Source organism: Fundulus heteroclitus, chromosome 12 (genome assembly GCF_011125445.2).
Source record: "Fundulus heteroclitus isolate FHET01 chromosome 12, MU-UCD_Fhet_4.1, whole genome shotgun sequence".
NCBI lineage: Eukaryota > Metazoa > Chordata > Actinopteri > Cyprinodontiformes > Fundulidae > Fundulus > Fundulus heteroclitus.
In genome coordinates this window covers 39,037,080-39,051,690 of record NC_046372.1, presented here as the reverse complement: position 1 = coordinate 39,051,690, position 14,611 = coordinate 39,037,080, and the positions used below count along the sequence as shown (strand labels likewise).

At 40.2% G+C, this 14,611-nt stretch overlaps 1 protein-coding gene across 1 annotated transcript in view; it reads right to left on the bottom strand.

Moving 5' to 3' along the window:
- Window positions 1-403: 403 nt before the first annotated feature.
- htr7c (5-hydroxytryptamine (serotonin) receptor 7c) overlaps window positions 404-14,611 on the bottom strand; it is a 42,265-nt gene continuing 28,057 nt past the window's right edge. Inside the window, exon 2 of the mRNA XM_036144596.1 lies at window positions 404-2,522. Within this exon, the coding sequence (XP_036000489.1) occupies window positions 1,784-2,522 (739 nt within the window). The 3' untranslated portion in view covers window positions 404-1,783. The remainder of the gene's footprint in view (window positions 2,523-14,611) is intronic.

Here is a 14,611-nt window from a genome sequence, read left to right as displayed (position 1 = left end):
CAAAAGGAACATGAAGGCCTGTCTCGTGTTATGCCAAAAAAAAATAATAATAATAATAATGCACCGATGAACTCCATGACCTGTTTTCTAAACCTGTGAATTCTGAGGCAGTGGCTCCCCAAAATGTCATTTAGGATGATTCTTGATTCTTAGGTAAAATATTGTGTGAAGTGAAGAGACAAAACTAAGAAATTGTGGTTTGTCTAGCTTTTCCCCTCAGTAAACGAGAATATCAAGTGAAAATCGCAGTTTGTATTTACTGGGTATATCTTTGTCTGATATTAAAATTTGTATTGTGTTCTGAAACAACCCTTTGGGACTTCAAAAACAGAAGATGTCTGTAAGGTGGCAAATATCTTCTCACAGCACTGCATATGTGGTGTTTCTAATTAATACACAATGAAATTTGAAGTGCTTCTTTATTTACAAAGTAATGAAATACACTGCCGCTTTCTAAGAAGTTTTCTAAAAGTAATGACAAAGCCGTCACACTGAGCACTGACACGCAGTTCTAGACAGAATAATTTACATGATATAAAAGCGGTCAGTCAAAAAATAATAATACAGCAGTACATATGTTTGGGAAAAAAAAATACATTATTTTCAAAGAATTGAGGTAGAAAAAGCACACACTGTTCAATGATGACATTTGACAAGAGTTTGTACAGGTCACAGCAGAGCTTAAAATGGGAGGGCAGTCCGGAGGGAAGTAAGCGCATCCTGATTTCAAAAGGGGCAAGGAAACATTGTTGACACGCAGTGAAAAACAAGAGTCTCAGGAATAGACCAATTGTTCAAGTGAAAAGGTCAGGAGCTACTGTGGAATGAGACCCATCAAGGCAAGATGACAAGCGTAGGAAAAACCCACCGTATTAAGATTCTTGACACACACAGGAATGAATGAGTTCATGTTCGTTCAAGCGTGCAATGTTTGACTAAACCACCCAAAGATTTGCCTTAACGCTTCTTCAAAAATTGCTCTTTTCCTGATGTATGTTTTGGTTTATGTGCGCCGCAAAGAGTGAGACAAATGTTTCATGCAGAGACACAACAGAACACTTTGTTTCATTTAAAATAATGAACGCTGCCATTGCAAGAGCAGAAAAGGTTCTCTTCACGGTGCACTTTATAACGTCACTCTGCTCTGTTCTCCTCGATTTCAGTAACCTTTATAGTTTCCTGAAACCTTTGTGGAATTGCATGAGCAGCCCAATGTAAACGCTACTACAGGAAATAAGGGCCCATAAATACCATTTACTGTAATCCTTGCTAAAGGTGTTCACTTCTAGGATGTGCTCACGAAGAAATGAAGACAGCTGAAAGACACTGTGCCACAAAACAAATACTCTTATCCATAAAACATCACTTTAGGTTATGTACAGAAATTTGTCTGATTGATTTTTGTTCTAGCTGAAAGCCCTAGGGTAATTGTTTTTGTTTACGTGTCATATCTTTTTGTCGCTGCGATATCACACCATAAATCAGGAGCCAGGATGTAATTGTGGCATATGCACAAAAGCAGCTTCAGTTTAAGTGGCCCATCAAGGACGCACTATGTTGTTTTCTCCTAAAATAGAATGACTGAGTCATCTGCAAACTGAAGTAATCCTGCTGTCTCCATGGCTTCGCGGAGAACCTTAACAACTACCAAGAGTGACTTTTCTTTCTGTCAGTCTGTGTCTTATCTACAGGTCTGCTGTGTGTGCTGTGCCCTTTAGGCAACGAATGCATTTTAAAAACCGGACCAGCGTGCACCCAAATGTATGCTGCTAATCATGCAGGTTTACACTTTTAGAGCCTCGTGCACCCCCACAGCAGAGAGCCGGCGGTTGATGTTGCGATAGCGGCAGCGGAGAAGGTCACGGTAGGTGGAGCGCAGGTCTCGGTTGAAGAAGGCGTAGATAAAGGGGTTCATCAATGAGTTGGCATAGCCCAACCAGAGCAGAGTGCGTTCCAGCCAGATGGGCACACAGCTGCACTCCACCCCACAGATAAATGGCCTGGCAGTGGTCAGGATGAAGAATGGCAGCCAGCACACAGCAAAAACCCCCACAATCACCCCGAGTGTAGTGGCTGCTTTCTGCTCCCGCTTAAAGATGGAGATGTTTTTACGCTCGCGGTTCAGCAGGCGAGACAAGGCAGCGCAGTCCTCTGCCACGCCAGGCGGCTTCAGGCCCTGCATGCGCAGCGCTTCGTTGGCCACTGTCTCAAGGCGCTCGCGCCGCGACAAGTCCGTGAAGCGGTGCTTGGCGCCGCTCTTGCGAGCTGCCCTGAAAATCTTGTAGTACATGAAGAGCATTACCAGCATAGGGATGTAAAAGGCTACTGCTGTAGAGTAGATGGTGTAACCAAAGTCTTGGCTAATGAGGCACACACCGGCCGTGTGGACATTTTTGGCCCAGCCGCAGAAAGGTGGCAGGGTGATGGACGCTGACACCAGCCACACTCCCAGGATCATTTTAGCCATCAGCTGACCGTTCTGCCGTGCTGGGTAGGTGAGAGGCCGTGTGATCCCAAGATATCTGCCATAGAGGAAGCAGAAAGACATCAGCATTAGTTTCAATGTTTTTTTAGCAACAGACCAGACATTAAGGCTTCTTGAGTCGTTTTTCTGAAACTCTAAAACCATGAGCACTGCAAAAACAGAACTAAAAATAAGTGAAATGTTCTTAAAATGAGTGTATCTGTGCTTGTTTTGAGCAGGTAAATAAGATGATCTGCCAATGGAAGAAGATTTTTGCACTTAAAATAGGAACAACTCATCTCCACCGTCTTATTTCAAGTGCAGTATGTCTAATTATCTTATTCTAGGCAGATAATCTTATTTAACGGCTCAAATCTAGGACAAAAACACAAATTTTTGGAACATTTTACTTCTTTTTAGGTCTGTTTTTGCAGTGAGTTAGATTTGCCATACTTTGCATTGCAAAAGTATTCATACCACTCAAACATTTTGACACACAACAACCAGATCCGACAATGCATTTTAGTAAAGTGCATGACGTGCATTTATATTCAGTCTCCTTCAATACTCTTAAATAAACTTTGAGGCAACCAATTGCTTTTAGAAGTCACCAGTGTGCATTTTAATCTCAGCATAACTCAAAGGCCTCAGGGGCTTGTTAGACAACATTGGTCAACAAACAGCATCATGAAGACCAAGAAAGACGGCAGACAGCTCAGGGATAAAGTGGAGAACTTTAAAGCGGGGTTAGATTATAAAACTATACCTCAAGCTTTCAGCAGCTCATAGATCACTGTTAAATCTGTCCTCTGAGAACGGAAAGAGCATTTCACAGCAGCAAACCTACCGACACACGACCACTGACCTAAACTGACTGAGAAAGAAGAGCAATAACCAAAGAAACCACAAAGAGGTAGTAGTGGTAATTCTGGAGTAGCTGCGGAGATTTAAAGCTCACATGGGAGAATCTGTTGACGGGGCAACTATTAGCCATCACCTCCACAAACCTGGGCCTCACAGAGGATTAATAAAAAGAAAGTCATTGTGCTGCTACTTAGTGGACACTAAGAACTTTGGTCTGTATGCAAAACACTATGTGATGGACAAGTTACGCTGCACAGCTTCCTGAACAGGCCAGAGCTCTGGTGGTCCTTATGGCGGCAGCATCATGCTGTGGGAATGCCTTTCTTCAGCAGGGGCGGCTGAGCTGAAAGGAGGTGGATGGAGCTAAATATGGAGGAACGTCTAAAATAAAACTTGTTAGACGCTGCAAACAATTTAAGACACTTAGCTACTTTCAAGTGTTTAAATGGCCCAGTCAAAGTCCAGACATAAATGGTATGGAGGATTTATGGCAAAGATTTCTAGTTGCAGTTTACAGACACTTTCCATTTAACCTGTCCACGGCTGAGCTCTGTTGCATAGAAAAAGGTTCCAAAAAACGGACGTACAGCATGTAAGACAGACACTGGAGTTTGTGGTTGTAATGCGACAAAACGTAAAAACGTGGTCAACAGAGTTGACCCCATCTACAAGGTTTTTCTCACAGAAGAGGCCCGCAGACACATGAGGTCTTTTAGTATATGGGGGTATTAAATGCATTTCTTTAAGAGGTCATAACCGTTGTAATAGCCTAGAGATTTTTCCCTGCTTCACTGTGGCTCGTGAAGCTTAGCAGCTGGAAAAAGAGCCATCAATCAAATAGGCAGCAAGGCGGATTCCAATAGCAGTTGAGGGGTGTCAGAGGAATAAAAATAGGTGTGAAAAGCTTGGATATGTGAAGAACAGAGAAAATAGCCACTATTCTCACAAAATGAAAAATGTGTGTCAACTTCACACCATATTTTGGCTCAATATCCACATTCATCTTAAGCACCGAATGTGTCATTGATGAAAAGTTGTACATTTGAGGCTTCGAGGTCTTCTTTGGTTTCCACTCTATTGTTAATCAAAAGATAAAGGAGAGCTTTAGGGAGCAGGAGGCAATTCCTCCCGTCGCACAGCAGCGATGCTATCGCCGGAGTGAAAATCAAACTCGGCTCAGTCAGCTTAGGAAGGATTCGTGCTCTCGCGGGGAAGCTTTCAGATGCTGAGTTTGCACTAGACAGCTCTAGTCTTAAAATGTTCCTTCTTTTGTACACATCCGCTCCAGTGTTTCTACGGCGGAGGCCGGTGCTTGTCACTCATGCTCGGCAGCGAAATTCGCAAGCCAAACATCATCACTTGGCTGCCGAGCAACAGTCTAAACGCTGCATTTATTTAAACTTTAAGGACAGAAGCAGACAGACTGTCAGCCATGTGAGCAGCGGGCAGCTTACAGTGCATGTGGTATTGATCTTGATCAGAACAATTTAGTGTGGACAATAGGGCTCCCATGCACTGAGGGTGAAAGCATTTGGTTCTAAACACAGATCCAAACCCTCAGTTGTGTGAACATCTGATACACATTCAATGTTTGTTTTGTTTGTTTTTTATCATTAAATCAGCTTTAAAAAAAAAAAAAGTGGCACATTGCTGCATTTTATTCCTTCACCCTCCTCTTGGACTATATGTGTGATTTGAAGGACATCAGAGGCGTCTGACCTGCATGCATTTCATTTCAGAATACATAAGTATTGTCATGACAACAAGTGAAACGTCTATGTTTTTGTCTGTAGTGTAGATCCCAATGCATATTTCCTGCTTTGCAGGGGCTCTTTGCATTGCTGTAGCCTGAATGTAATGTGCAATAAAATTAATGAAACAAATCTTGTGCCGTAGACCGATAAACTGGCTCAGATTCCCAGTTAATCTCATATTGTTCATGCGCACATCCTAAAGATCCCTTGGCTCAGGTTAGCAGTGCAAAATGGGTATTACAGACAGATTCAGCTTACAGTGCCTTTAACCACATGTTTGACCAGTTTACTACACTCAATTAAAATGCACTTAAGCTATGAAGTGGGGGATAAAAATAGTCAGATGGGTATTATCAAACAGAAACTAGACAAACATGGGGAATGGCTCTCGTCAAGCTATGGGAATTCATAGATATACATAATGGATTGGCAGAAAGCCTCTCTGGCTGCTGACTGATGAGAGTGCTGTCTGTGGGGGTAATTATCTGGAGCTGCAGAGGGCAGTTCTCTACAACTATGACTCATTTTCAGATTTGATTTGAGACAGTCTTTCGAATCTAATTAAAAAATACATTTGTTTGCCAACACTGGGTTTACCAACCTCCACCCAATCAGGCATAACATTATGAACACGTGCCTACTAGTGTGTTGGTGACACCTTCTGCTACCATTACAGTCTGGTTCAGGTATAGACTGCACTGCTGTGTGCTTTGGCATTCGGCACTAAAATGTTAGCAGTAGATATATTAAGTCCCGTTAGTTGTGAGGTAGAGCCTTCTTGTATCGGACTTGCTTTTCCAGCACATCCTACAGCTGCTAGACTCGATGGACATCTTGGAAATGTAGGGCCCAAATCTCCACCTCAAATCAGTGTTATGTCCCCAAACTTTTCCTGCATTATTTCAGATTTCTGGCCAACCTCAATCTCCCGCTAGTATAGGCCACAGGAATACTGCTTCTGTGAAAAGGTGCAGACAGTCTGCAGCAATGCTTTGGTTGGTGTTAGGTGTGAAAGTAACATCCACGTGTATTGCAGGGCCCGGGAGTTTCCAGCATAACGTTTTGCTCGCTTTCTTCCCATTGTCCAAGGTAAATAAGATAAGAGAAAATGAGACTCATCAGACCAGGCCACCATTTTCTATTGCTACATTGTCCATTTCTGATACTCACAGTAGACAGGGCTTAGCATGGGTACCCTGCACTGCAAAAACATAACTAAAAACAAGAAAAATCTTCTTGAAATGAGAGTATTTTTCCTTGATTTGAGCATGTAAATAAGATTATTTGCCAATGGAATAAGATTTTTGCACTTAAAATAGGGACAATTCATCTCCATCATCTTATTTCAAGTGCTGTATATCTAATTATCTTATTTTAGGGGTAAAAATACTAATACCATTGGCAAACAATCTTATTTACCTGCTCAAATCGAGGGCAAACACATTAATTTCAAGAAAATTCTACTTATTTTTAGTTCTCTTTTTGCAGTGTGACTGGTCTGTAGGTGTGCAGCTCCATGTACAACAAACTGTAGTGCACAGTTATGTCATTTCCCTTTGGGTTTAGTAAAGTATTTTTTGAACTGAACTGAAACGAAGATCTGACGGATCTCTCAGAACCAGTTGGATCGTATTACATTGCACACCCTTCCTGGCTTATATGCGGTCAGCCAGGTTGTGTAGGACCACTTTGGATAGATATCAGCCACTGCAGATCAGGAGTACCAACAACAACAAAGCTGCAGGTTTGGTCTTGCGCTGACATCTAGCCATTCTAATTTCATAATTATCAAAGTCTCTCAAATCCTCAACTTGCCCATTTTAACTGCTTCTAACACAATGTTGATGAGAAAGTTTTCATTTATTGACTTATGTAACCTTCCCCTGTAGATAACAAACAGTTGTCATAATGAAGCAATATCTAGTGCTATAACCTTCCTCTTTCAGTGGTCATAATGTTATGCCTAAGTATCTGACTTGCAATTCATATACCAAACAGGAAGCGCAACACCATCGTATATTCAGGTTTTGCTTTATTCCACCTCATTTCAGGTACGATATTTATTTTCTGTCATCTTTACCTGGCCACAAATCAAACAAAAGCTATGAGAGTTAAAAGTTCCTGGCATTGTTTCTAAAAAATTTGAGCAATGAGTTTAAAGATATTGCAATCATTTCTTGTGTTGAATACATCCATTGTATTTCTGCAGCTTCATTCCATTCCAGCGTGTTTATGGGGTACAACTATCCAGGGTAAAATCTGAAACTGTGCAAGAATTCCATCTCCATACCATATTTATAACCATGGGGGACACCTCACAGCAGAAGCACATAATCAAGCCTAAAACCCGCTGCGTCCCATGATAATCACCTCCCATTAAACAGCGTGAGGAGAACCAGAGAGAGCGGCGGACACGTCGCGGAGTTTAGAGGCTTGTTTTCAGATCACCAGAGGATTTGGGGCATATCCGCAGCCACAGCAGCCCTCAGGGATTACCCAGCCACTGACAAGAAGCGTGCCCAAGCTAATGGAGAATTCCATTACTTCTGCCAGGCTGCCAGCCAGAGCGCTGTAAAGTGAACTATTTTCTGCACTTAAAGGCTGTAAGAGGCCACGGTGTGCAGCAGCCGTCTGTCATCACCAGCGGCACCTCGCAAACCTTTTATATCCGAGAGGGCATACATATTGAAATATTTAAAAGCAGGAGTTGGTTTGGAGGGCGAAGTTGAAAAAAATTTGAAATAGGTCCACCAGAAAATAAATACATAACAGGTTGGAGCAACAGTAATCGACGCAAAAGGTGGAATTGTTTGCTCGCTCATCTCACTCAGTGCATTGGAGGATAATTCAATGTAATTGATTCAGAAAGTCTTGTCAAGTGTTGCCAGATTTTCTTTCTCAGTCTGTCACATGTGAGTGAAATGGTCACAGATATCTACACGTTGACTAGAATTGCACCATTTTTGCGAAACAACTGTCTCCTAAAAACTCTGAAAAGCGCAGCTTGGCTGCTTTTTATCCATCACTCAGCTGCGGCTATTCACTGCTTTCAAGCTTGGTTTGGTTTATATAAAGCAACTAAGAGTGTTGAAAAAGGGTTTTAATTTTAATTATGTTTTTTTTTATTAATGTGAAATTTAATTTTAACATCTGATGAAATGGGTTAAAATTTAGAAGAATAAATTACTTTTTTATTTATTTCTTGAACTACTAATGAATAGTTTCAATCTATATCTGCAGGAGATGAGAATCAGCAAGCTCTCAGTTTGGTAACGTGGAGAAAAAATTGGCTAGTGAGACAGCATGATCCCTGCACAGATCACGAAGGGAGGCAATTATTTTGCCCCACTATCATCATTTTTGCATCAGTCAGTTACACCGGCTTGGATTGCTTTGCTAAAATGTACTTGCAACCAGACATGGAATTGCTACCCGTATCAATGTATATAGTTTTTTTTATATATATAACAGAATCACAACTATGTTCTGTCATAGTGTTCCAGTGGTTTAAATTTATTTTAATGAGATGGAAGAGAAAAGGTCAGAGTGAACAGAGTTTTCTCCTGTAATAAAAAAAAAGATCAGTATGCAAAGGAAAAGAGCAAACTAGGACCAGTGTACCACTCAGCTGAAAGGCCATGGGCCAGCTATTGACTTTAAACTGCAGGACCAGCATAACTAAAAGTTTACGCAATTTTAAAACTTTGACTTTTTAAAAGCTTGTTATACCTGCATACACCTCAGGATTTTCTTTTTCAGTTGCGAGGCTCAGCTTTTCATCCATCCATCCAAGAAGCAGGGTACACCCTGGACAGATCGCCAGTCCATCATGGGGGCGGACTCAGATTTGTGCAGCCAAGTCAAAAAAACTTAAGCCTGTTTTTGTATGCAAGGCTTGCAAAATCATATTTATTTATTTATTTGTTTATTTGATAGGGACAAGTATGTTTCATGAATCATGTCACACACTACAACATTTTAGCTAAGGCTAATTCTCAATGCCTGTCCCCAGTTAGGATTTTACACAAAACACAGTGACTGTACACAAGGCACAACAGAACAAGTTACACACTAAAACATCAGAGATAAAAGATCAGGTCAGTTAAATCATTAATGTTCACATATCTGACCTTTCAATAAAAAGTCTTTAAGTTTATATTTAAAAAGGACCCAGTTTGACTCTCCCTTCAGTTCTGCAGGTAATGTATTCCATGTTTTGGCACCTTGTACAGTGAAAGCTGATTGTCCGAAGGAAGTTTTGCGTCTGGGTACTTGACAGTTTCCACTGTGAGCTCCTCTTGTGACTGAGCCCACAGCTATCATAACCGGTGTACAATATTTTGTTGATTTTACTAATCCGGTGTTTCTCTAAGCAGTTCTCACCCTTTGCACCAACTTTTGCAGTTAAGGAGAGTCTTGGGGAAGACCTGCAAAGAGCCTGTCTGAAAGACTTTGAAACTGTGATTTTAATTTTACAGTGCTCAAACCAAAATGCTACATAAATAAAGGTAAATAGATTACCAGGGCCCATTTTCAAATGTGTGTATGAGCAAGGTGATCACAAAGTCATATTAAAGTCAGAGATTAAACATGGTATTGTTAGCCAAGCACGTCAGAATAACCGCACGTCACCAGAGGTTATTTATACCCACCTGAAACAGAGCTGGCACATTTCTGATCAAGTAATTCAGCCATAGTAAAAAATTGTTCTGAATTTTTGTGTGATTATGCCGTTTGCAGCTGTAGCTTGCTCTGCTCTCTCCTTTCTCTCCTCTCGGTCTCAGTTTACTCACACAGCTGTTTGCAATGCTTGGCCTCTCCCTCCTGCATGTTGAACGGCAGTCTGTCACAAGATTCAATCGAAGTAACGAGGAGAACAAAATGTGGTCTGATTCTAAATGTTAATACGGTTCATTCTATGGAGAGGTGGAATTAAATAAAACGTGTGACATGTCTTTTGTTTTAAGTAGCTACTTACTGGAGGTCAGTTATTTGTGATTTAATGGTCCCACCTCAGATGGCTCTGCCATGTGTGTCTGGGTTTTCGCTATTAAGATGTTCAGACCAAAACCATTAAACCTACATTGGCACAGTGGTTTAAACAAGGTATAAATGCATCAGGTTATTCTTTTTCCTTATATTAATGAGCAGTTTCCTTTTTATTTCTATCTATGTTTTTGTCAGATTAATGGGGTCCTACTACGAATATTGCAGCATCCTGAATGTCGCTCCTGCTGAGTAAATTAAGCAGAACAAACTCACAATATCAATGTGGACCAGTAAATGCTGGGGAAATTATCACAATCCTGAGGTTATTGGGTTTGATTTCTTTTTTCTTTTTTTATAATTTTTTATTCACTTGTTTTATTATTAAACCTTTATTTAGTCAGGCAAAAGACCCACTGAGATTCAAACTTCTTTTATAAAGGGGACCTGACAGCAACACAAGTTATATTGTACAAAACAAATGGTACAACAAAACGAACATTGACAACATAAAATATGAATGAAATTGACAATTAAAATGCAAGAGTTGTAATTTCAGTAATAACTTAAAAATGCAAAACACTAATAAGTTAGGATTTAAAATTCAGGCACTGTTCAAAGGATTCTTGTTGGATTTCAAAGGATTACGTCCCTCAGCAAAATGTTTCTGATCATTTCACTTCTGATTGGAGGGCATTCCAAGCAGAAGGAGCGGTGTTTTGATCAATTTCTTGTTATGCTCTTTAGGTCTTGCCTTACTACTTTATGCTATGTATTCAGTTTCTCAGTTTATTTTGTGCTCTTTGTTCATTTTAGAATTAATAATGTTCCATTGATTGATAATTTATTGATCTACCTGCTTATCATTCCTTCTCAGCTGCCCCACATATCCCCTGATTTACACAGCTGTTGTCCATGACCACACCTCCCCACAACACAAAGGTTCACTGTTTTTTTTTTTTCGTTCTTTGCTGGTTTCTTCCATTGACTTTATGTTCCCTGTTGCTCCCTCGCTTCGTTTATTTTTCGTACCAACATTATCAGTTCTGTTTTTGTTTTGTTTTCTCTTATCAAAAACCTGATCACTTCACTGCATTTGGGTCTCCTAAGCCAAAGCATGACAGAAATATAGTTCACCTTACTGCACTTTTAAGTTACTGAGTTTTTAAATGTAAGCAAGGCATTGATACATTTTCAATTTAAGATCACAGTGATCACATCGATCATGGCCAGTAGTCAATGACTTTGTTTCTCATCTGTTCTTGGATTTCTTTAGAAATGGGTATGATGTGTTGCCATTTTTCAGCCCACTTAATGCTGTCGATCAGGTTCTATTTAAAGGATTCTTCATTGTACAAACTGTACTTTATGTATCAGAACATATCTGTCAGTATATGATTAAATTAAACACAGATTTCCAAAGAATGTTTTTTTTTTCTTTTAAATCTATGGAGATATATTTAGAATAAAGTTGAGCTAGCAGACTTCTGCTAAACTTACAGATTCTTAAATAAAATTTAATTCAGAATGCCAACAATACCCTTCAGCTGCTAAAGAGAAATTATAAGAATTTAAATAAGTTGTTTTTTCTCAACAATTATTGTTTATAAGGTCTTCAAAACCAGCTTTCAGAAGTTACCTTAATTTAAATACCTTGGCTTGATTTTAAAACCTCTGATACGATGTGTAACTCCTAAACATTCCTGGTTTTCAAGTCTTCCCAGACGGCATTTCCAAATACGCTTTAAAAACCATTATATTTTGCTGTACCTTCTCAATGTAGTTGCATATTTGGGCTTTCTAAACTTAGCAAGTCATTTACGGTTACAGTGACACACCTAGATCCACAAAGAGGTTGGCTGTCTTGTGTTGTAAAGGTGTTTATGATGTCTGTTTAACATCCTGTTAATTGTTGGAAAGCACTGAAGTGGACATTTATGGCCTTCCCGGCATAAGTCACCACCTGCCAGTTGGGGGGAGGCTGCTGGCTCTCAGCGCATTAGAGATGATGGGCAGCTATTAGTGCCGCAGTGATAAATTGATTCCCCTCCCAACAGTGGGCATCTCCATCCCTGTCAGAGCTGCCCGTCCTTGGAAAACAAAGCACTTACCCTACAGCCTCAACACAAGATGGAGAACAGGCTAAAAGAACAGAAGATGTGACAACTGAACATTACGCTCAGAGACAACAGCTAAGGATGATTCCTCCATCTTTGTAGTGCAGATGAAACTTTCTGAGAAACAAACAGCAGCTTGACTCTAGGGTGGCTCTGAAGATGTGTGACATTCTATCACTTATGAGAACAAAGGCTTTTATTCTGACTGGCCCTTTTTAGTCTCAGTTTGTGAAGGCCTGCCATTACTGCTCAATGCAGGGTGAGACGCTTCATTTCAACCGGAATGATAGTGCACACTTTTGGATGATCACTCGTAGGAGGCATTCTGTGTTGCATCATTCCCAAATCCAGCATTGGATGGGTAATCAAAAATCCAATTTAATATATTTTTAGGATGTGCTTCAAGCATTTTGGGGGGAATCAAAATTGGACTTCATTCCTCAGGATTCATTCGCCCTTTTGACAGTCTGCTTTTACAAGTCAATTGCTGTCAGGATGTTTCCTGATTTAAACTGCTGCTTGTTTTTATGTTTTTGCAGAGGCTGTATTCAATTCCTGGTAAGCTGTTATTGGTGAAATTGTCTTTGAGTTCCTAACTTTGTTCCAACAAGTCGTGTGACGCATTTTATTGCAAAATATAATGGGTAATGTGTGCTCTTTATTCAAAGCAGACAGAAAAGCATAATTACCGTCGCACATATTCTCGAACACTGTTCCTCCTCTGTTTAGGTCCGTGTCTGACATCCTGTACCATCAGACTGTGACCACATAGTGGTTATGACCTTTCTGATGTTTTCACATCTGTGTCTCTCACAGTGACAACCGTCAGGGGCCTGTTAGCTCCTTTGGTTTGAACACTGCACTTTGAAAGTACTCACATGGTCACATAGTTATATCTGTGACCCAAGGCTCATTACATACTTTATCACGCATTTGACATCAGTGCTATGTGTAAATGTATACATTTCCTTGTGGTGTTTTGGGGGTTGGCGCTGAAAATCTACTGTCAGCATTCAATTATAGATTTAGTGGGATATTGTTTTTGTTTTTTTGTTTTTTTGTTTGTTATTTTTTTAAAGCCCTTAAGATTATGATTCCATTCATCGTCTATATTGCCTTATCCTTGTATGTACGTAAAGTAGTGCAAAATTGTTAGCTGGAAGGACAAGGACGCATGTTTTTCCAAGCTTTATCCAAAAAAACATCTGAAATGTGAGGTGTGCATTTGTATTCAACCCCCTTTGCTCTGATGACCCTAAAGGAAATTCCTTTAAACCATAATTATAGAAGTCCAGCTGTGTAACTTAGCCTGAGAGTACAGCCATCTGTTCTGTGAAGGCCTCAGAGGTTTGTCAGAGAGCATTAGTAAATAAAATGCGTCATGAAGACCAACGAACACAGCAGACCGGTTAGGCAGTCATGGACAGAAATAAAGATGGGTTGAGTTATAAAGCAATATCCCAAGCTTGGAACATTTAAAAAAAAAACACTGTTCAATCCATCATCCAAAATTAGGTGTACGTAATAACTGCAAAAGTACTAAGATATGGATGTCCTCCTTAACTGACTGGCCAGGTAAGCAGAGCACTGATCAGAGAAGCAGCCAAGAGTCCCATGATATCTGTCAAAGCTACAGCCAGTCCCTAGCTCAATTAGTTGTGCACTCTACCAACCTTGTCTCTAGAGAAGACATGACAGACAAAAAGCAGTGTTGAAAATGGTTGTTAAAGTAGCCATAAGGCATATCGGCAAAACAGGTCCTGTTGAACACACCATCTCCACTCTGATAACTGGTGGTGGCAGCATCATGCTGTGGGGACGCTTTACTTCAGAGTTGATGGAACGATGGTTGGAGGAAAAATACCAGTCAATCCTGGAAGAAAATACATTAGAGCAGGGGTGTCAAACTCATTTCTACATTGGGCCACTTTGGCATCATGACGTTGTTAAAAGGGCCGGTTGCACGTGTATAGATGATACTTTTGATTTCAAAATTTCATTTTAGTTTACAAAGAAATATAAAAAAATGCACAGTAACATAAAAGTAGCATCCTTTGGCCCAGTTTATACAGTTTATCTGCAAAAAAAAGTTCATATTGTGGTGAGTTACACTTTAAACTCTCATTATTCCGCATCACTTTTTCTCTTTTTGGACATTTCTGGGTTGTTTTAATGTGTAATGAAACGATATGCCTTGTTTGTCTTGACACTTGACTTGGGTGGAGGTTCACCCTCCAACACAAAAGTGACATTAAACAAAGAGCCAGAGCTTCAATGGAATGGCTTAAATCAAAGCATATCCATGTGTTTGACTGGCCCAGTCAAAGTCCAAACATAAATCCAACAAGACAATCTGGTGCAGAACCTAAAAACTGATGTTGACAAACAGTCTCCCTCCAATCTGACTGTGTTTGAGCTATTTTCCA